Genomic DNA, 21,932 nt, shown 5'->3' on the forward strand with positions numbered 1-21,932 from the left:
AAAAAAAAAAAAAAAAAAAAAAAGAGAGAAGTTATTCATTCTAATACATTCCTCCTAAATACTGGTCATACATATAAGTGGGGTTACACATACTAATAGATCTGCAAACAAACCTGAGCAGCCTCCCATTTTTGTTTCAAATACAATCAGAGTCCAGTACACTCCATAAGAAGCTGGAACTAAATTCTATAATGCTATCCCAATTCTGCAACAAACTATAAATTCAACAGCATGTGAAATTTAAATGATAGAAGAGTAATCTTTAGCAAGCATACATGTATATGAAGTTGGAAATACAGTCCTTACAGCAGTTTGTACTACTTTGATGCTGAAGTGCCCATATTTTAAATTTCTCCCAGTTTCAGTTTTTACCATACCAAAGACAGTTTTGGCAAAGAAAAACACAAATGACTACAATTGCCAAAACGGAAACTAGAGATTTTGGCAACTGGGAAGAGAACAGATGGGACTTTTGGCATCTTGGGGAAACCTGAGAAGCAGTTTGGGGTTGGAGGACAAGCATACTAACCTGAATATTTCCACTAAAAGGAGTGGCAGTGAAACAGCTGATCTTGCTGACATTTAAATTAATTCCTTGGTATTTCAGAAGAAAAAAAAATCCATCAAAATGAACACATAATTCACAGATAGTATAATCCAGACTACTGAGCTTGATGCCTATTTTAGGATGCTGCCTCACTGAAATGGTAGGTGATTGCTTCAGGGGAAGCACCTAACACAAAAGCCTAACTTGTTTTGTTTAAATAAAAATCACCAGAGAGAGAAGAGCCTCTGAAGACCCAGACAAAGATATCAGTCTGGCCAGCGCAGGGCATCATGATTGATTTTAGCCAATTTAAATGTTTAGTGCTGCTGAAAGAGGCACTCCAATAGATCTGGCTGACAACGCAGCTATGTGAATGGTAAATGCTGGTACAAGGGAGGAGATTGGAAAAGGCAGCCAAGCATCAGGCCACCTTACTCATCAGCAATGTTCACTCAGAACAGCTTAAGTGGATTCTGAAATCACAGTCTTGGGCACTCCATCCTCCATGACTAATTATACAATTTTCAGTTGCCTCCCCGGGGCAATTTTTTCCCTTAATTTGGGTGCTCAACTTCTGCTTAACTGTCCAGTGGCTGAGGATTTGCCAAGCTACTATTAGACCTAGATTCTCATCCCTGCATTCAGAACAATTCTGGTTTACATCTAATGAGGATTCAGGGTAAAATGCATATACACTTTAAGGAGCCAGCACTTGGAGCAAGCATTTCTGAACAGGCACAGAAATTAACTCACTCTAAAAACTCAGTGTCTAAAGGGAATTCCAACCTAAGCACATACGCACCTAAAACACTCCAGACGGTCCAGAAAAGTAAGGAGATAAAATCCAATTAAGTCCTAGAAAATGTTTCTAAGAAGTCTCAATGTAGAGCGACATTCATAGTGCTTCATTAGTCATTTTGTCTCAGAAAAGAAAGCTAACACTTTTACATACTAATTATTTGTCATGACAATGTAGGTTTTGACTTCAGAACAAATTCAATGGCAGTAGAAGTAGAGAGTCCAGAAGGCTTTTGACCCTGCTGTGGTAGCAGTAGACCCTCATGAGCCTATGGATATGGTGACAGAAGAGATTCTGCTTATCTATTTTTTTTTGTTTTATTGCCACGCCTCAATCCTTAGCATCACAGAAAGTTCACCCGCCTGTTTTATCCAGCTTGTTTATAAATTTCATGAATTAAAAATTCTCTGACATCTGACCTGACATCTTAAACTCTTCCACCATTATTAGTCTTGGCAAGAGTACTTTTGACTTAATTTTCCTTTTTCAAATGTCCCAAAAGAAGATAATTTCTTTGGACCAGGACAAACATCGCCTTTTTTACATCTCCTACCTCAGCTGAAAGATCCATTTTTGGTAACCTTTGCTACATCTGAACTGTCAGGCTCACACTCTTCCATGGCCTTCCCTCAAGCCAAGATTAAAAAGCAAAATTAACTGTAATGTCAGGCGTTTAACTTTGTACTATGCCACCTACACAAAAGCTCAATATTCACAAGTTTTGAACATTCAGCCAATCTCAAAGGCATTTAGCAAAGTGTCTTTAGATTGCCCCCTTTCTTTTCTAGTTTTTCAGCCTCTGCAGATGGCTAGGCCACCACACAAAGCTCACTGTACCTGTAACACTTCCAGTGGCATTTATCTATCAGCCCAGCTCCCCGGACTCCAAGGAAGAAATTTTCTGTATTCCTCCTTTTGCCTTACTACAACTAGTCACAGTTCTCAGGCTCTACGTTCACCTTCATCTAATGATTCAGTTCTAGACAGCTCTTCTTCAGGTCCTCTTGTTTGGTGGCTCAAGGCATCCAGCAATTGCGGTGCAAGGCAAAGGAACACCCATGGCTCTTCTCCATTACACAGTCTTGGTAACTGAAAGAATTCTCCACAGGATCCTGCTATCCTGTGTCTTTAATTGCCTGTCCAACTCCGTGTAACCCTAAGATGTGCTCAGCCTGTGCTTATTATAACAAAATGTATTTCTGCATTTGAGAACATATTTCTGTATATAGAATATTTTTTTGTATTTGGTATTTCATCCTCACAGCTTCTCCAAGTGTACTATAGTCTTCCCCTCCACAATAATAAGTACAAATACTTTGTAACTTTGCAAGATACAGTACAGAAATGTGACACAAATGACAGGAAATCACACCAAAATTCCCTTAAATAATTTTAAGACAGGATCCTAAGTCAATCATTTGAAGTTGCTTAATTGCACCTTTAGTCTAGACTGAAGGAAACCAAGGTTCAACTCATGGTCAGCTTACTGTGCGTAGGTGGCGTAGCATACATAGTTCTAAGCACCTCACTTCATTGGTGACAGAATTCCTTAGCGGACTCCGTAGTTCAAAGTGAGAGGAAAGTTAGGGATTCACAGAATGAAATCTGCAAGAATACTGTAAATGAGTAACTAAGTGTATTTATTCTACACAGCTTCATATAGGCATCTGCATGTTCGCTTCATGTGTGCTCTAAACTGACTGGATATGAGCCAAATTCTACGTGGATGCTTTGCAGCTGTGACAGTGGCACTATGCCCTAACACGTCATGGTAAGAGGTCTTTCTTGCTGCACTGGCCAATAACCATCACCACTGAGCAAAAGGATATGACTCAGGCCTACTCCTTGACTGGAGTCTTCAAATCAATTAGTATTTAAGTATTTTCATAGTACTGCCATAGAAATGCCAAAACTAAGGCTACACAAAAGATGAAATTATGATGAAGTCTGCATACATGAAGCCATATACTACCTTTTCCTACCCCATTCAGTGCACAGGAGGGATAGTATTCATTGAGTGAAATGCCATTCAGCTTTTTCATACTGATTTAATGTGCTTTTCTTGTCTTACTAGTGACATACTGTTTAAGTACTATCTTAAATGCAGAATTATTCATTTCCCCAGGGTTTTTTTTCTTCAGCATGGGCACTCACAACACTCACAGTGTCTAAGCAATTCACAAACATCAATGAATGTATCATCTTGCAACACTCCTGTGTAGTGAACTTGAACTAGTACAATCATTTCATACATCCAAATATGAGGTCAAAAGAGATTAAGGCCAAAATTGTCAAACACCCACCAGCTTGAGGTGTCAAGTTCAATACAGTAGACACATACTTTCTTAGAGTACTTGTAGATGTTCACAATTCAGCTCAATCAACTTCTTTACAGGAATGAACTCAGTACTTCTGCAGTATGCTTCTGCAGATGGGGTGGATAGACAAACACCTCCAAAACTTGAGAGCCCTGTTGCTGCAGTCCCGTATCTCATCCCCTAAATGCCTTCCAATTTCTGCAATAAGTGAAGCAGGTGCCAATCATTACAGAGCCCTGATTCACTCCCTGTGCATCATCCATCCCATCCACTGAATGGCACTGGGGTCATATGAAAAAAATAGTATGCAGTCATGTAATTAGAAACCAAATGATAATGTATATGCACAAGGGATTAAATTAAATTTGCCCAGGACATCTTAACTTCAGCATTTGCCAACTTCCAAGTTTTCCATTTTGCAAGCTTAACATCATTTTAAGAATTGTGAACGCTATCTGAAAAAAATATATAAAAGCAAATGTCCTGTTGTCTGAAACTCCACAAGTCATCAGCAGAGTTGAAAGACAAATCAAAACTCAGAATTACAGCACTAGAGATAAACAAGTAACTGCAGCAGCTACGGAAGATGATCAACATGTATCAGAGGGAGAAGGAAAATATTTCTCCAAGTGGGCTTACTCCTTTTTGCTAGACTCTGAAGGAATTCTACATTCCAGTGGGAAAGTTGCTCTAGCAACTGTAGGCACTTTCACTCTTTTTCTGTTTGCCCACCATTGTCTCCTTCATTATCCTGTTTCTATTCCAGTCGTCTCACATCCTGACTTCCTGTCCTACTTTTCCTACTTACTTTGTACAGTTGATGTGTCCAGTCCTTCCTTTACAGTGGATTTCAGATACTCACCTATCTAAACTCTGTCCTAGCTCTTACTCAACTCCTTCCCAAATTCCCATATGTGAGTTTCAGTCAGACTACACCCTTTTCCAGACTTCATCAAAACCATCTCTCAAAAAGATCTCTCTGGGGCTTCGACTTTAAAATTTGGTCCGCTTCCTCCTAAGCAACTCTGCTTAGGAGGAAGAGGATTTTAAAGTAAAGATGTCTCCAAATTAAAGTCTCTGTAGTTTGGAATAGAGCACGAGGAAGATGCAACATGTGAAATCTCTATGTTTCCTAAGAGTACGGACAGTGCAAATCACATTTTCAGGGTTTTCTCCCAGACTGAAGCAAATGTCAACCCAGGGTGTACTTTGGGCAGATCTTCATGGCACAGCCAAGGTTCACCAAGAACTTAGAAATGTCTGTGCCAGGTTTCAGTGAACTACACATAGGAATTTAACAATTTAACAAGTTGATGGACAAAGATGCTATATAACCTTAACTGCAGATATTATCACTAGCGTCATTCGTGATGTAAATGTATGAAAGTGTTTTTGTTTTAAACACTCAATATATCTTAGGCAGCCATGCCGAGTAAATTACCTCTCTGTGCTTGCAAAGAAGGTATCTAGAATATACAGCAAAAAACCACAAAAGTCTTGACAATAGACATATTCAGTCAGGACTCTTAGAACTCTTAGAGCCATAGGACACTGACAGGTTCTTTAAAGAGAACTCAGTAATTTACACTATAGTTCTCATATAAATCAGACTTCCATTTTAGAGAAGAAACTACTATCCAAATGGACAAATTTTAGCGTACTGGAAAGAAGCCCCTGCACAATTATATCAAGCACAAACACACCTAAATATTTTCACTTGTAAAAGGCAGCCTATTATCCCCACCTCCTCTCTCATATCCATAATCGAGATGTTTAAGAGGAAGTGTTTTGGAATAGAATAAAATCTTTATAGTAACAAAACGCTGAAGAACACTTTCATGAGATGTAGCATAATAAAACATGGCTACTTATGCAGCCCTGAAGTTTTATACAAATTGGAACTTAGTACCTCTTTGTTAGCCAAATCTTCACTAACTTTGACTGAAAACAATCAGTCAATTCAAAATTTGGTATTTAGAGTTATTATACAAACCTTGTTTTTCTTAGGAAACCAGTGAATAAGAAAACCAGGATAACTGTATTTTTGTAACACTCTAAAGCAATCAAACTATGGAAAAAAAATGCTCAATCAGTGAGGAAATGCAGGAACACAGGATTTAATCAAGTCCTTGACATATGATAGGAAGCCAATCACGGATGTGCATATTCCAAAATATTTCATTTTCATATTATTTACGGCAATGTTTTATCCCCCTCACTTGTACTAGGTGGCATCTAACTCCAGATTTTTCCAATTAATCTTAATGGAGTAACTCAGAGAGGATGGAATAATCTGCCTGTTCATCTGCAAACCGAGAAATAAAGGTGGCAGTCCTTTATTGCATAAGCTCTTTTGCATAAGCCTCTAGTTTTCCCTCACTGCAGACAACTGCTGTTAACTAAGGCTCCTTTTTTCCTCACTCATTATTTGTTTTCATCATTACATGCATTATATGACACTGAATGTTACATACCTTCCACCACCTTCTTTGCAGTTGGGACACGTGCAAGCTACTCGTCGCAGTCTTTTTCCCTCTTGATGTGGTTGGTCCCCTTCCTCATCTACCACCTGTACTCTCAAATGTGTTAGATCATTGGTATTGAGTGTAGAATCACCACTGAGCTGCCACTCTTCTGGATCAGGCTCCTCTTCTTTAATCCTAATATCTGAGGAAAAGAACAAACACAGATACATAAGTAGCCCATTAAATAGAAAGAAGGAAACCATAATGATCAAATCTTTTTACGGTTGAGAGCACTATGTCAGTCAAAAGTCAACAACCTTTAGTGCATACCGACATTGCTTCTGTGCCCTTGTAACCTGTAACGTATTTAAAAAGTTTATCTTACTATACATTTCAAAGTTGAAGAAAAGCTATAACGAAGTATTAAAGTTTAAGTTTGAACTGTTCTTGGTAGGGAATGCTGTCACCAGGAGGATTTTGCTTGCTTGAAACTTGGGAAAAACTGAGGAACAAGAGGTTGGACAGAGGTTGAAAAAAATGATCCTGAGTAGCCATTTATGTTTCTGCAGGATTTCTCAATTAGTGTGACATGTAGTAGAAACAGCCTTTCTCTATGATCTTCAGAAGATTTCAGTATACACAGTGATATATAAAGTAATATGAGAAATCAATTAAATAAAAGGTTTTGACCTAAGAAAGACCAAGATATCTAAGGAAAACAAAAAAAAATTCATGCCTTTGTTCCATTTTCCCCTTCTCACCTCAAATTTATGCCTTTTCCACTATACATAGAGAAGAAAACATTTAGGGAGGAATGCTATTCAGCGTTAGAGTGAGATAAGCAACACACGAACCACTTTAATGTTTTGATGAGCTAGTAGTCAAAATAGATCTTTGCAGTTTCATAGATGCAAAAAAGCCTCTTAAGTTATCCTCATAGGATGGACATTTGCAAGTATGTGTACCCTCTCCCTACAGAGCATTCATTCAATCTAATCCAAGAACTAATTACAGCATCACAGTACACTGTGAAACAACAACTATTTTAACAAATTTACATTTTGATAGGAACATTTTTCCATTCAGACACTATTCTGGATTCCCAACGAGCTGAAAGTCTGCAAGTCTGGATTTCAAAAAAAGACAGTTTCTATAGATCATTTTAGAAAGCTGAACCCCAGCCCCTTCTTTGGTACAGCAGAGTAGTTTAGCTGTATTTTTTTTTCAGTAAAAATTATTACCCACTAGCACAAACTAATAAGCAAACCATCATTTTATTTTTTTTTTTCCTTTTGTTGAAGCTTCAACCTAAAAGCTGTGTGTCTTTCTGGATGTATTTAAGAGACTGCTTTCTCTGCAGAACAAACTCAGTTATCGTGTAGATTTTTTATCCTTAACTCAAACCCTACTCAAACACTGAAACCTTAACTGAGCACTGTGGCCACTCTAAATTCTTTCTGGGAGTCAGTGCATCAGCCATCATCTGTGTAATGAAGACAAAGCTGCATAGATTGCACGATAAAACATAAGAAAAACTGTGCTGGGTCAGATCATAAACAGCATCCTGTCCCAGTAGAGATCAGGAAAGAAATTAACGATAAAACATGTAAAGAGTAATAGTTACCTGGTCTACATTCATCTGTTTAGAGACAAAGGATGTAGCTACACACAAAAATTTGCTTGGTGCTAATAAAGTCTAAGTCCAGTCTTTCCCAACACCACAGTTTGCCTTCCTTTTACTTGCACATGGATAACCATTTGCGGAACTGTGCTGTAAACTACATCACTGATGTAACTAAAGTCAAAATAATACTCCAGGAAACCACTGCACTGGGAAGAGAATTCCAGGTCAGAAACAGGGAAGTCTAGAACATTTATCTGGTTTGGCTGCAAAAGTCAATGCTAGAAATTAAGTTTGCATGAATAGGACAGGCTCTGAGCAGTGGGAATTCAGGAGCTAGCACGCTCACTTTTGCAGATGCTTTACGAATGTGGTAACATCCAGCAGAACTACTGTGGTAAGCTTGTCCAAAATCACCTGCACACTGAGCTTCACTGTTACCATAAGAAGTTCACCATTTCAGACAGCAACGTAACAAGTATCTTTCATGTGAAGACCTAGAAAACCTCTGTGGTGACTTCTAGTCTTCTGCATTAGCCACCAAACTCTCTTTCCTACCAAATTAAGTCATTTTCTGAGCCTTCCCTATGAAATAATTTTATTATCCGTAATAATTTGTATATACATGTTATATATAAAATTCATTTTGCATAAGCAAAAATGAAAACGCTATACAACATACAAAGAGTTATAGAATTGATCTTTCAAATTGGATACTGTTAAGTATACTAATACGTTCACTTACAAGAATTTTACAAAAATACAAAAGCCTGATTTACTCTTATTCAACAGGGCACATAATAGGAATTTAAATACAGCAAAGTGGCAAGGCTGCCAGCACAGGCCAATTCAAGCCTCCAAGCAGCTCTTTAGGACTGGATATGTTATGCATCATACTCAATATTCTTTTACCAATCAAATGTTCCACAAAACATACATTGCATAAATTGTTTTTATTTAAAATAAGGATTAAAGTAATGTTAATAAAATAAAACACTGTATTAAGAAGATAATTTCATTATGATCTTACTAACATTAGACACTGGCATATAGTGAGTTTGTAAACTCAGTAGCTGAATCCAGTTAGCACTGCATACACATACTTCAAAAGAGATATCAACATGTCCTAGCAAAGATGAATGGATCAAATTAGGGTTATGGATCTGCGTTGCCAAGACCCAACTCCACTACTGAAGTCAAACATTCCATACAACATATGATTTCTCCTGTTATACTGACACCTCAAAGTCACACTCTAATAACAGTGATACACCTAACAATAGAAACGTGTCTAGAATGTCTATTACTGCACAGCAGTAACCAGGACTTTCCACCTTCAACTCATGCAATGTTTGTTCCATTTTGCAAACTTTCATCATGAGTTCCTTCCACTTTTTTCATCAGTATCTCTCTATTCCCAGTTCCTCCCAATCACCACCATTATTGCAGCAGCACAAAGGCTCATAATAGTTTTATAATGGTGGAGGCACAAATGCGAAAATTATTTTGACAAAAAAAGAGGGACAGACAAAATACTCCTAAGAGTTGAGGATACTGGAGAAAATAACAATTTGCATAGACATACAATAGTTTATATTATTATTTTAAAAAAATGCAAAACTGAAATGAAGTCAAAGTAGTACTCGGTTTGTAATTTTGTGCTGTGTTTCCTGGTTATCTTGGCAAGGTACAAAGTGTAGCTATTGCTTTAGGTATTCCTCAGAAGGACCATCTTCTACTCCAGGCACACAGAAAAGTACAATGTAAACTGGCAATTTACAGACAGGACTTTTTAATACTTAGTTATGTAGATTATACTTTAAATAAAACAAAATTAAAAGAAATATCAAAAGATGAAGTGTTTATCTAGCCTGTCCAGGATGTAGTATAGTGGAGGGTGGATTGTATCAAATCCCACAGTGAATCTGATTGACTTAACAAGGTCCTTAGAAACAATGAGTCTGTTGCCCTCCAAGTAGGTTTTACATTATTGCAAGAGATGAGGGAAAATTCCACCACTATTTTTGGGGGGAGGAAGGGGTGCCACTGTAATTTAGACAACAGTAAGAAAATGAAGGAGTAGAAGGAGCAAACCATGGAGAAGAGCAAAAGAGTCTTCTCCAATGCAATGGAACTGGAGATTATACAAATTCATACAAATAGCAACAACTCTGCATTTCTCCCTTGGTGTTCCTCTGGATGTGCTCTGTTCTAATTCAGTCTCAACTGACAGAATATTAGGTTTTACACATACTCTGCAAAAAATTGGACCTAAAAAAAATTTATGTAATCCCCAAAGACATGACAAGTTGATGCAAACACTGGTAAATTTGAGGCAACTTTTGTTTTCTACCAATTAAACACATGCTAAACGAAGGTTACATTTTCTTTACTACTATTTTATTTTCATGCTTTCAAATTTTGATATGCCCTTACTTCTTAATTAAGTTCAAGACATAGTACTAGGTAAGTATGAAGGGGAAATTCAGACAAAGATACTGTTTCAAACTGCCTACAGATTCTGAAAACCATCTATTCTGTTCAAGTTCTTCCTGGTATCCAGTGAGCTAGATTTGTTCTAGGTTTTGCTTTCCTCTAAAGGATGGAAACTGGGATCTTGGTGCACAATTTTGTTCCAAAGGTAGCATTTCATAGTCACAGAAAGCCCAGCGCTGGCTACAATATGGAGCAAGTTTAAGTGTATTTGGCAAATAAAAGCAGTAACGAAGAGATTTGCTTAAAGCACTTCAGAGAAGAATAACTAAACTGACAGGATGAAACTATGCAGATGTAAATGCAGCTTAAACTATTCTTGAGCACATTTCAACTATAATCTAGTGAGGAGAGAATTACTGCTGCCCACTGATACAGCCAGGTCCTTTACGTACTTCACCATGTATCAGATGAACGCATCAGTTAAGCTTCATGTTCTATCTTGGTCTGTTTCAACTAGGACTTTAAGAAAATGCTGTTTTCTTCATCTATGAGAAAAGTTGTTAGTTTACCCAACAGCCATAGAAACAGAGATAAACTGAGAAGGGAGGAGGATGCAGTGCAAAACCGCTTCATTTGAGGACTATGCCACCACTTGAATTTTTTGATATATCTGCCTCTGCAGAATGTCACATAAAGGCACTCTCAGCGTTGCCTGTAACTGTTTCCAAACTGCAGGCTTCTGGTTTAGCGGCTTTTCCTAGATGCTGAAAGCCACCCAACCTTTTTACTTAAGCTAAGCTTTACAAGTTCCTGATGTGAAAAGCAGAAATACAGTCTTTCAACTGAAAACAGATTTGCAGCAGCACTGCACATACTTTCACACCAATTTCCTCACAGCATCACAAATTGACTGTCTGCAGCTTCAACGTCTTTTAATCAGCCATGCCTATTCATTTATTTTTCCAAATAGATGCTTCCCTTCCCGCCTCTCCCAAGAAAACAGATGTGAATTCCCATCTCCTTTCCATCTTCTCTTGTTAATTTTGCTTTCAGTTTTCTGTGCAGTGCAACCCACTTTCCCTCAGTATCTTGACTCATCTTGCCTTAATCTCTGGATGTGAGGAAGCTTTAATAAAGATGTTCAAATTTCTTAGACACTGTCCTTGTTCATTCCCATCTAAACTAAACTTCCTAAACTAAACTATCTAAATTAAACTCTCACTACTAGTTGGCCAGCTGTGCAAGTCTTTCAGACAGGAAACTCAACAAGGTTGATGACTTCTACTCTGATTTGTCCCCCAAAACTTAAGTGTGAATTTAGGCATTTTTATTATGTAATAAATTACAAGGCAACAGAAGATACACTACAGACTGTCATCTTGAAATACCTGTGAACCTAACTCAGAAGAAAGACTGTCATGTAGTTTCAATAACTGTAAATCGGATTTTAGGTTTCTGAGGAAAACAACTGTTGTGTACAAGTCTAAGAGCAGGACCTCATAGTACTGAATATTTATGCAGTACCAGCAAAATGATTAAAAACACAGCTATAGATTTTTTTCTTGCAAGAAGTGCCACATACTGTATTTCCAAGTGATCCTATGCATTATTCTAAGCCGATTATTTAAAAATTTGAATCACAAAAGTACTTAAGCCAGTGCTACCACAACACATATTATGCATCAAAGAACAGTTACTTACCCTACAGTAACTGCAGTTCTTTGAGATGTGCTGTCTACAGATTCTCAAAATTTTGGATTCTTATGGACAGTAATGCCTGCTGCAGCATGCCCTTATTTTTTTCCTTTTTTACCATAGTTGAAAATATAAGAGGGGATAACTAGAAAGGGGGAAGAAAAGTTGATCATGCTTGATACAGAAGTAGTCAGGAACTGCAGAAATAGGTAAGGAAAGCAGGAGGACACACAGAATTCTGTGACCAGCAGGGTTAAGTATTCCTACATAAAATAGTATTAGATTGCTGCTAGGGTCAAACAACAGAATTGTCAGCAGTAATTCAGGAAGGCACAACTGTCCAGTAAGTATTTCTGTTCTGTATTTAGGTAAAAGCCAAATAATGGTCCTATCACTGCATAAGAATGAAAAGCTTCGCATTGACAGTAAGTCAGGAAGATGTAAAAACAGCTACTGAAATAAAGACTTAATAAATCAACAGACTACGATAATTTTCATTCAATAATTTTAAGAGAAGGCTGAAGACCTCTCTGCAGTTTTAATGCTGCAAGCCTTTGACCGTGCAAATGCTCCAGTGGGTTAGAAAAAAGCTAGCACTGTGATAATACTGAAAAAGGGTAAACAAAGACTCAAAGAAGTAGGGAAAGAATTAATGCCACTCAAAATGGGACTATGGTAACAATTAGATTCAAAAGTAAATTTTTTTTTTTAAATCAATGATGACACCATTGCTGATATAATACACTTGAGAGTTCTGCACAGGAAATGACTTCTTAGGATACAGTAAAACATTTTGAGTAAGAAAAATGAAGTACAAAACATACATGGAGTACATGGACTAAAAACTGACATGAAGTTTAAATGCAGATTGAGAACTATCATTTCTGTATGATAAATAATGAGGACATGTCATTGACAATGTGTATTTTTTTACCCCTTTTGTCCTTAAAAATTACTACCTTTTGAAAAAACGTGTCTTCTACAAGTAGGGAAAGACAATCCATCTACAACCCAGCCTTATCTTCAAGACGGTAATCACAACTAGGATCCTGGTGAGCATTCCTGGCATTATGAAAAGACTGCAGTTGTCCTTGGTAGAAACTTCAGATACTTTTTATGAGCCAGATGCACTGACAAGTTAGCTTGAGAGATCAGAACCAAAGCATGTGATCCTGCCAGGAGGTTCAAAAGGCAAGAAAACCGCACAGAACCTGAAACAATGGACCTAAAGTGCTGAGACTGCAAAAAGACAGAAGATGAGTTTCCAGCCTTCTTTTTAAGTTGAAGCAGTACTGGAAGTAAAATCCCTTGCCTCTTTCACTTAATGGATACTTGCCATACATCCCCACAGTATGAGAGTTTTCCTTTTGCTTCAGGAGTATCTTGTAAAAAGGGTATTTGAAAAATGAAAAAGGAATGAGTACCTGAAACTGGGCAATATATTCTTTTTTGAGCATCCTGAGGATACCTGAGCCTAAGATAACTCAGGCTAACCTCCTTAACCTTGAGAATCTAAGTTGCATCACCAGACACTCGGCATACATGACAGAATATTCACTTAAGAGTAACATACACACAACAAAGTTTCACCTCACCACCATGGGCTGTAAGAAAATGAATTAGACTCTGAGCTGTTTTGGAACACAGAGCAGAAAAGCACATGAAGTACAGACACAGAGGAAGGATGGGACAATTCAATTTTTTCAAGGATTTGAAGAAAAAATGCAATTCTATTCCATAGCAGCAGATAGTGCATTAAAAAAATAATCAAACTAAAGTTATGCAAACTTTCTTATACTTGAAGTGAGATAATTTACTATATGTTGTTATAAGCAAGATTGTGAAACACATAGAAGCATGATCGTCTAATTCTTCCACAATTTATTAATTTCCTTTGAAAATGATGAGAAAACAAGGAATGTAATTTAAGCATGCTGAAAGCAAACTATTTACACAAGATTGGTACATAAATAGCTCTAATTCCTGCACTAACTTAAATTTGTCAGTTTCCAATTTAATTTTTCACATCAAAAACAAAACAGTGGGGGAACTGTTTTTAACTATTTTGATTTTACAACATGCAAACTAAATGCCTCAAATGTAAATGGAATAGCCTAAAACAGATGTTGTCAGATGAAAGAATTTACTTAACATAATTGCTTCAGTTTACTTCATGCATTTCATAAGACATTTTAATAAGCAGATTCAATTTCATAATAACACCATGCCCTTCTCTCAAAAGCTTGGTATAAAGAATGCCTTAAAAGGAAAAACTGCATAACTGAAAGTAAAATTAATAAGGTTAAAAACTGGAACTTAAAAAGAAAGAGAAAAAACTAAATTGTGTAATGCTGAAAACCAGCCAAAACTTTTTATAAAGTTCTAGATGCCAGAAGAAAACTATGCTTTAAGTAGCATTCTGCACTACTTCACCAGAAGCATTAAAACATTGAAACAACCATCCCTGCAAGTAAAACTGTAAATACTCCATTTTTAATTTTGTTTGTTTGGGGGTTTAGACTGTTTTACCTAACAGATGTTAGACCAAAGCCTCACCAGATAGCAGCAGAGGACAGGTAAGTTGTCACTTGGGCAACTATTTACCTTGAAAATTGTCAGCCAATTTTTTTGCCAAATTTAGAATAGCTAAATTACTTCAGCATGATAAAGACTTCAGGTTCTGGCAGGAATGGAATGAAGTCCCCACCACAAATAGCCAACCACTCCCACTCTCTATCAACTGGTATAAGTTGATCAACAGGCATGACTGTAAGCTTCAATGGCAGCAGGCAGATGAGTCCGTTAAGAAGCTGTGTATACTCCTGCAGAGGAGGAGCTGGGAAGAAAGATGTAGAAATGAAGACCTCAGTTTTGCACTGGCACTTTTGAGTCAACTCTTGAAAGGAATCCCTTTGACTTTATTCCAACTGTAGACCAACCTGGAAAACTGTTTGTAGGGTTTTTTTATTTTTAAATAAATGAATCTTCCAGTTGAGTGTGTCTGGGTTGATAAGCAGCAAAGTCCCTTCTCAAGCCAATGCTACTTTTTCTCAGGTCACTTGCTAGTTTCTTCAGATGCTACTGGAATAGTCAAAAGAAGTATCAAAAAAAATGCATCCAGCATCTTATAAAAAGTTAAGCAACCTAAATAAGACCTGGTAAAATTGCCTTTTTTCATTAAATAACCAATCCAAAACTGTGATTCAGTACATTAATAAATTAGCTGAGACACCATTAAAATTAGAGTTTGACTAACACTGTTAAGTCTCCTTTGTCTGGACAATGGCTTTAGGGGAAAAAAAAAAATCCAGTTAATTAAAAATTCTTTCAAATTGACAAAACTTACAGGATCAGAAACATGAAAACCAAGTTGGTACATTTCAGTACCCTGTATTTTTCCAAAAGGAGTGCTACTTTATATGAAATGTTTGAAGAAGAAATCTATAAACATGCTAATAAAAATAAATACCTTTCTTGAACAGGTAAGTTGCTGAAGAGTAATGTGAACTGTGCATGTAATAGCTCTTTTTGTTACACACAAGGTAGTGTTTTATTACAAACTGCCAACAAAAGGAGTAGACTACAGAGAGCTTTTTCAGGTTTAACTTCCTCTCAAGACCAGAAGACTGAAGCCAGAACACAGGTGAGAAAGATATCTCTTTGCCAGTGTTTAACACATAGATACTATTTGATAGAGCTTTTTGTTTTGAAAAGCAATGCTGAAGAAAGTTTCAGCTCTGACTAACCAATACCCTTCCCTTCTCCACCACAAGACAACACTAAGCACAGTGAGGAGGAATATGAGCTCTAATAAACATTCGAAGATAAAACAAGCTCAGGCAAGACTTTTCAGAACAAATTCAGTGCAATGGAAGTCTCTGCATATGTACACCTGGTAAAGCGGACATTTTGGTAGAAGCATAATTACTGGACATTTTTCAAAGAAAACTGTACATTTACTGGACAAAGCTATTAGCTTTGTATTAGGGTTGTGATGACCTTCCATTACATAAAGAAAATGTATGACCTACGTAAAGACGTTTTTTCCTCTCACACACTCATGAGAACAGTAAAGAAGTCCTCTGCTGCCTACCTGGGAAGAACACCTCTCACGCAATGGGCTGTAGCTACCAAAATCTAAAACCTAACCCACAGTTTTCACAGCTACACCACTAACAGAGCAATCTATGTTATTTGGACTTCAGATAATTACCAACCATCTCTGACCCAAGACTAGGAATATGTTCTTTTTATTTGTGCCTCAGGTAGAAAAGTTTTGCTAAATGAAAACAGAAAATACAGCCCGACTGTATTTGTTATGGAAGGCAGTGCATTATCGGGGCTGGGGGGACAAAATACAGGGAAACCCTTCTTATCTTGCTTCAAAGCTTGTTGGTAGTTTACAGAAAAGAGGAATCGAGTAGACTCTCACCCTTTAGCTTTAACTTCTCTCATTCTGCTGTCCCTTCCACATACCTTCCTCTTTCAGTTTAAAACAAAACTGGTTTTCCTCATTGGCAGATCAGAAGAGCAATATATTTCTGACTGCAAAAAAGATTTTTATAATTTCATTATCTGCTTCTAATTGCATATTTATTCTTCAACCTGAAGAAAGGGTGCCATACCATATTGTAAGGGGTTATAAATAAGAAGGGGAGGAACATCACTGAAAAAGATTATCTCATACAACTTCGATATAGACAAAATACCAGATGCATATGGAAAAGACACTGAAGGTCAGTCAAGATAATTCAGTTTGATTCTGTTAGTTAGAAGCAGTTTCACATTGATCGTTACTTTGGAAAAGTGAGTTTCTTGTAACATAAAGGAGGGACCAATTAAATTCTCCCCAAATTTAGGGGATGGCAGTTTTAATACCTTCCAGTCCATTTACTATTCCTAGACAAGTAGGAAAAATGTCACTATAAATCTCCACCCTATCTTTAATATAACCAGGTGTTTAATAGCTATTCACTTCAGGCAATAGTTTCTGCTATTCATCTACTGCTTCTGCCTATTTAATCACATTTCATATATCCCATTTACTCTCTTCCCTTCCCATGTGAAATTCCTCACAGGAAAATACACTGAAGGAATGCTTCATGGAACTCCCTTGCATTTTATTATGAACCACCATTAAAACACGCTCAAGGACCATCAGTAGACAAACTAATACACACAGCAGGCTCAACTTCTTTTTCATGTGTCTTTTCTGTTGGTTCCTCTCTCCTTTTCCTCTCTATCTTTCTTCTCAAGTTTCTGCTATGTTACTCCGCAAGCAATAACACTAGCTACATGATCCTATACCAAATATAAATCTCAGAAATAAAGAAGTTCTCATCCTCCTTGTATTTCGTATTAGCCACAGGGCCCTTCTTCCAAGAGTTAGATTCTGACATCTGAGTTTAGCCGTATTATCATGCACAATACATGCTTTTTGTTACTGATGTCTATACCCCATGTCCTCATAGGTAACAAGGTGTGATGGAGACAAACCAAGGCTTTCTGTGGTCACTGAAAATAGAGAATTAAAGAATCAAGACTACCCAGCAGAGCAAGGGCTGTGAGCAGTACACTCATCCGTTTGGTGCGGTTGCCTACAAGCCAATGAAGAGCAGGCTTATCTAGGTCTGGGTAACTTTGCCTTGGTATGTCCATAATATAGAAGTCACTTCCAAAACAAAATGAACTAGAAAAACATCCCAGCTTATTATTTTAAATTCAGATTTTAGATTCCAAAGGGAAAGCAAGCTTCCTGACATAGACTATACCAATATCAATAACTATTTAAGTATTATAATCAGTAGGCTTTTGAAACAAACCCAATTCAGCAGGTCCTCTAGGCATTTTTCACTTAACATTGCATTCTTCTCAGATGCTTAAATAGGCATGCAATACAAAACATTTGTTTTACTTCAACATTTATGCTTCAGTATCTTAATGAACCAGAGCCTTGGATCACATGATTATAGTAAACCAGCAATTCCCAAGCTACTCTGTGCAACAGTTCCCTCTCAAATTACCTCTACTGCTCACTCTGCCCCTCATAACTACCCTGGGCACAACCCCGCAATGATGAAATTAAATGGCTTCTGGTACAGCAAAATGTCTTGAACCTCAATCATCTCTTATTCTTTCTTTCAGGTAGCTACGCACTGAAATTTGGAATGCACTGCATCAAATTTACCGAAAATAAACAGGCATGTTTATTTTTTCTCACATTAGAAACACCTATTTTAAGAAAACAGACTTTCTTCTCTGCTTACAGAGATAAAACACACTGTGAAGTTTATCATTAACAACTGTACATTCTGAAACATAATGCAAGTAAGTAGTACTGGAAATTCACATATGTTCTTAAGCACAGCCTCCATTTTGTTATTTACATGCTTGTTTCACTTCCGCTTACATGAGTTTTGTACATCGTAGATACACTGATATTAAATCAGTAGGAAACGAATTTAACAAAACAATGGATGAGTAACAGCACCTCAGGGGGTCTGAAAATTTTCAGGGGAAAAAAAATTGTATCAACAGAAATATATAGATCTTCCATGAAAACTTCATCTATTCAGGACTGGGAAGAATGGGGTATGCTAATGACACTGCTGCCTTAGAAGAGTGGTAGTTGATAGTCAGATTTCCCCCTTCTCAATCTAGTATGCAGATCTTCTGTCTGGTAAGACTTATAAGCACTGATAAACATTGTATTAGAAGAGCTGTTAACTAATACGACCAGTTGGGAGTTACAGGAGCTTATACTAAAAGAAGTGAGGTGGGACTATGTTCTACCATTACAGCAGTTTCTAATGGAACAGTAGTTTCAAATAAAATCTGTCATCACTATGTTTAACCCACTGTATTTTGTAGGCTTCTGCAGCAAGACAATAATGTTATGATTATCACCATTTAAACCAACCACATGCAATAATAAAAAAAAAATTCTGCAAAAAGAGTAAAATAAATACCTGCAGGACTGCCAGCATTTTCTCCTTGATGCAGCTGAATACCAGCAGAATCTATAGAGTTTACTGTAACCGTCTGTAGATTTGGCAATTGAGCAGTGCTTAGACTAACTGGAGTTGATGTCAACCCCCCACCTGCTGCAACTTGACCAAGAGTGAGAGTCTGCACAGGGGTTAAAGTTATTTGTTGACCAGGTGCATTCTGAATTTGCAAGTTCTGCAAGTTCTGAACTCCTTGCACTTGAAATGTCTGCCAGGTTATCTGCCCAGAAGGGGTCACTGTTTGGGCCTGAATTAAAAAAGTTCCAGGATTCAGCTGCAGTTGAAGATTTTGAAGAGCCTGTTGAGATATACTTTGACTTGCTTGCACACCGTGGATTGTCTGTTGCGCAATACCTTGTACAATCTGGGCTTGACTGGTTGGCTGCTGAGACTCTTGAAGCTGTATGTGTTGTACAATTGGCTGTGCTGTGGAGACCTGAATATTCTGAGCCTGCGTGTCATCAGAGACTGATGTCTGGATGTAATTTCCCTGAAGATCAGAACTATGAACTTGACCACTGGTTGTGGTCAAGTTGTTTGCATTTTGTTCCAATATACTTGAACTGTCTATGGTAACGGGCAATTGTGATGAAGATGATGTTGGCACAAATAAGTCATTATCAGTGGCGCTTTCTGTAATTTCAGGAGAAACTTGCTCACCAGTCCTTTCAGAAGTATCTGAACTATCCATGGCCTGTCCAGTATTTATCAAGTGCCCATCTGCATTAATGCCTGCTGTCATGGTTTGAGAACCACTGCCAAGTCCCAGAGAATCTAGATCAACACTATTGATGGGTACAAAAGTAATATTTCCTGGCAGTCCAAGAGGGACGTTAGCAACTACTTGTGCTTGGCCAGGGAAAGACGAACCACCAATTGCAACTCCCTGAACCTGGACTTGACCAGACTGTGATAAGATATTCTGAATATTAGCTGAAGGTGTTCCAGAGGCAATGATGGTTTGATTAGAGCCAGGAATTATCTGAATTTGACCAGTTTCTTGGTTTATACTGCTATTATCAGAAGAGGCTGCAAAGCCAAGTTGAACCTGCTGACCATCCGCTGTCTGGATCTGGGGTATTACTTGGTATTGTACGTTAGACACTGTACCATTCGACGAATCTGATCCTGGTGCAACAGAAAAGATTTGTTGATTTTGCAAACTCTGAATAGGAAGGACATACTGCCCACTTGAAGTTACTGTGGCAGCACCTGGAATCTGTACTATATTACCAGCTTCATCCTTTATAGTGGCAGGAGCTGCAGACAAGACCTCCCATCTATTTGGAGTTCCTGTTAATTGCACAGAAGCCAAATCCCCTGTCTGAATAAAAAGAAAAAAAGAAAAGACAAAATTAAAACAAGAGACATACAGACTATATGCTAGAACAGTCATGCAATTCAACACTAGAGATTGATACACTACTGGAAAACATGCAATGCAGCCCATATGAACAACAGCAACTGGATTAGAACTATGAAATACAGATTTTGTAAGTGAGCTAATGCCTAAGTCAGGGTAACCAACCTGTGGGTCGTGAGCTGCATGTTGCTCGTGAGCAGGCCAAATGCAGCTCCTGTGCCATGGCTACGTCAGGCGACCAGCAGCAGGGTTATTCTGGTGTGGGGGCTGCTGGGTAATCCAAATCCCTGGCTGTGGGAAGAAGGGAGCTGGCAGGGGCTGCTGGAGCTGTCATCACCAGGTTACCCTGGGACTCAGCAATGCTCTTTACCTAGCCCAGCACCTATCGCACAGAAGTGGAGGAATCGCCGTGAAGCCAGTGTCGCCTGTATCTCCTGAAGCTCCACTGCCTTTTGACTCTGTGTTATATATGGTATAGGTGTGCATGTTCTGACTCTCAGCAGTACAGAGAGTGTTAAGAGGTGACTTAGTCACATGGCTGGAAAGATTGGATAGCCTCAGTTTAAGTTATGCATAATACAAAATCCTAGTATTTATAAGCTTGTATGGGTTACTGTTTCACTAGGGAAGAAGGCTTCTAAACTAAGGACTTTTACACTGAAATCACAGTTGGATTAGTCATATGTATCTGTTGGGGGGGGCGGGATCTATCTTCATTAAGTTGGAACAATAGAAAAGGTCAATGTTTCAGAACAGACCCCCGGATGGTTAAAGATTAAAGAACCTAAGGACTGATGTAGTATGCTTTTGTTTCTTATTCAGTAAAGAAAAGGTAAATTGCACTTACCTTTCTTTACCAAAGCAAGCTTTTTCAGAATAGAGTATTAAGAATTAGATTTAACATCCTGCAATGCTTAGCACAGATTTGTGTAGTCAACCAACTTGGTATTGTAAATAACCATCAATCTAAAAAAGATATAGTTAAGTTTCTTCTTATCTGTTTTACGGCACTACAGTAAACCAATGGAATAACTTAATATTTAGCAACAAACAAGTAACTTGTCTTACAACTCATTCAGCTCTGTGGAACAAATTTTGTCTCTTTGGCAGAGTCCACAGGACACAAAGAAAAGCTCTAGTTTGTCCTTCTGCACTGATCCTGTGCTCACTCCTGGTAGGGAAGTTACTGGAGCATATCGCAGCTTCCTTCTGATGCTGCGCTCCGACTTCCTTTAGAATAAAACCTGGATATGCAAAATACAGCACACAGCTTATTCTTCTCTAACATGGCATTGAGACTTAACCAGCCTGAATGAATCCTGCGGCATGCATCCGAGTGAATTTAGTCCACAGTGTGGGCTGGGACTCTGCTAGTTTCACTTTCTTACCCTATTCCGAGCTGCAACACTAAAATGTTTACATGTACAAGAAAAATACTCTATTTAAATCTGAGTACTTATTAAAAAAAAAAATATTTTACTGTGGTTGACAAGCTTCATTTCCAATAAGGAAACACACATCTTGGTTCTAAATTCCTCTCAAGAGCTGTACAAATAATAATTGCGAATAAAAAAAGAATGCTAGCCTTCTTTTGCCCCTCAAAAGATATATATAATCTTTCAGGTAGTTTATTAGTAAATAGATGCAGCATCACCAGAACAAAACTAATTTTACTGACTTA

At 37.8% G+C, this 21,932-nt stretch overlaps 1 protein-coding gene across 1 annotated transcript in view; it reads right to left on the bottom strand.

The window, feature by feature from the left end:
* Positions 1-21,932, bottom strand: part of SP3 (Sp3 transcription factor) — a gene marked incomplete at its 5' end in the record, with an annotated part of 34,639 nt that overhangs the window by 4,859 nt on the left and 7,848 nt on the right. The window contains 2 exons of the mRNA XM_009278585.1: positions 6,139-6,331; positions 18,850-20,212. Coding sequence (XP_009276860.1) covers positions 6,139-6,331; positions 18,850-20,212 — 1,556 coding nt within the window. The remainder of the gene's footprint in view (positions 1-6,138; positions 6,332-18,849; positions 20,213-21,932) is intronic.

This window comes from Aptenodytes forsteri, unplaced genomic scaffold, assembly GCF_000699145.1.
Source record: "Aptenodytes forsteri isolate BGI_AS27 unplaced genomic scaffold, ASM69914v1 Scaffold257, whole genome shotgun sequence".
Lineage (NCBI taxonomy): Eukaryota > Metazoa > Chordata > Aves > Sphenisciformes > Spheniscidae > Aptenodytes > Aptenodytes forsteri.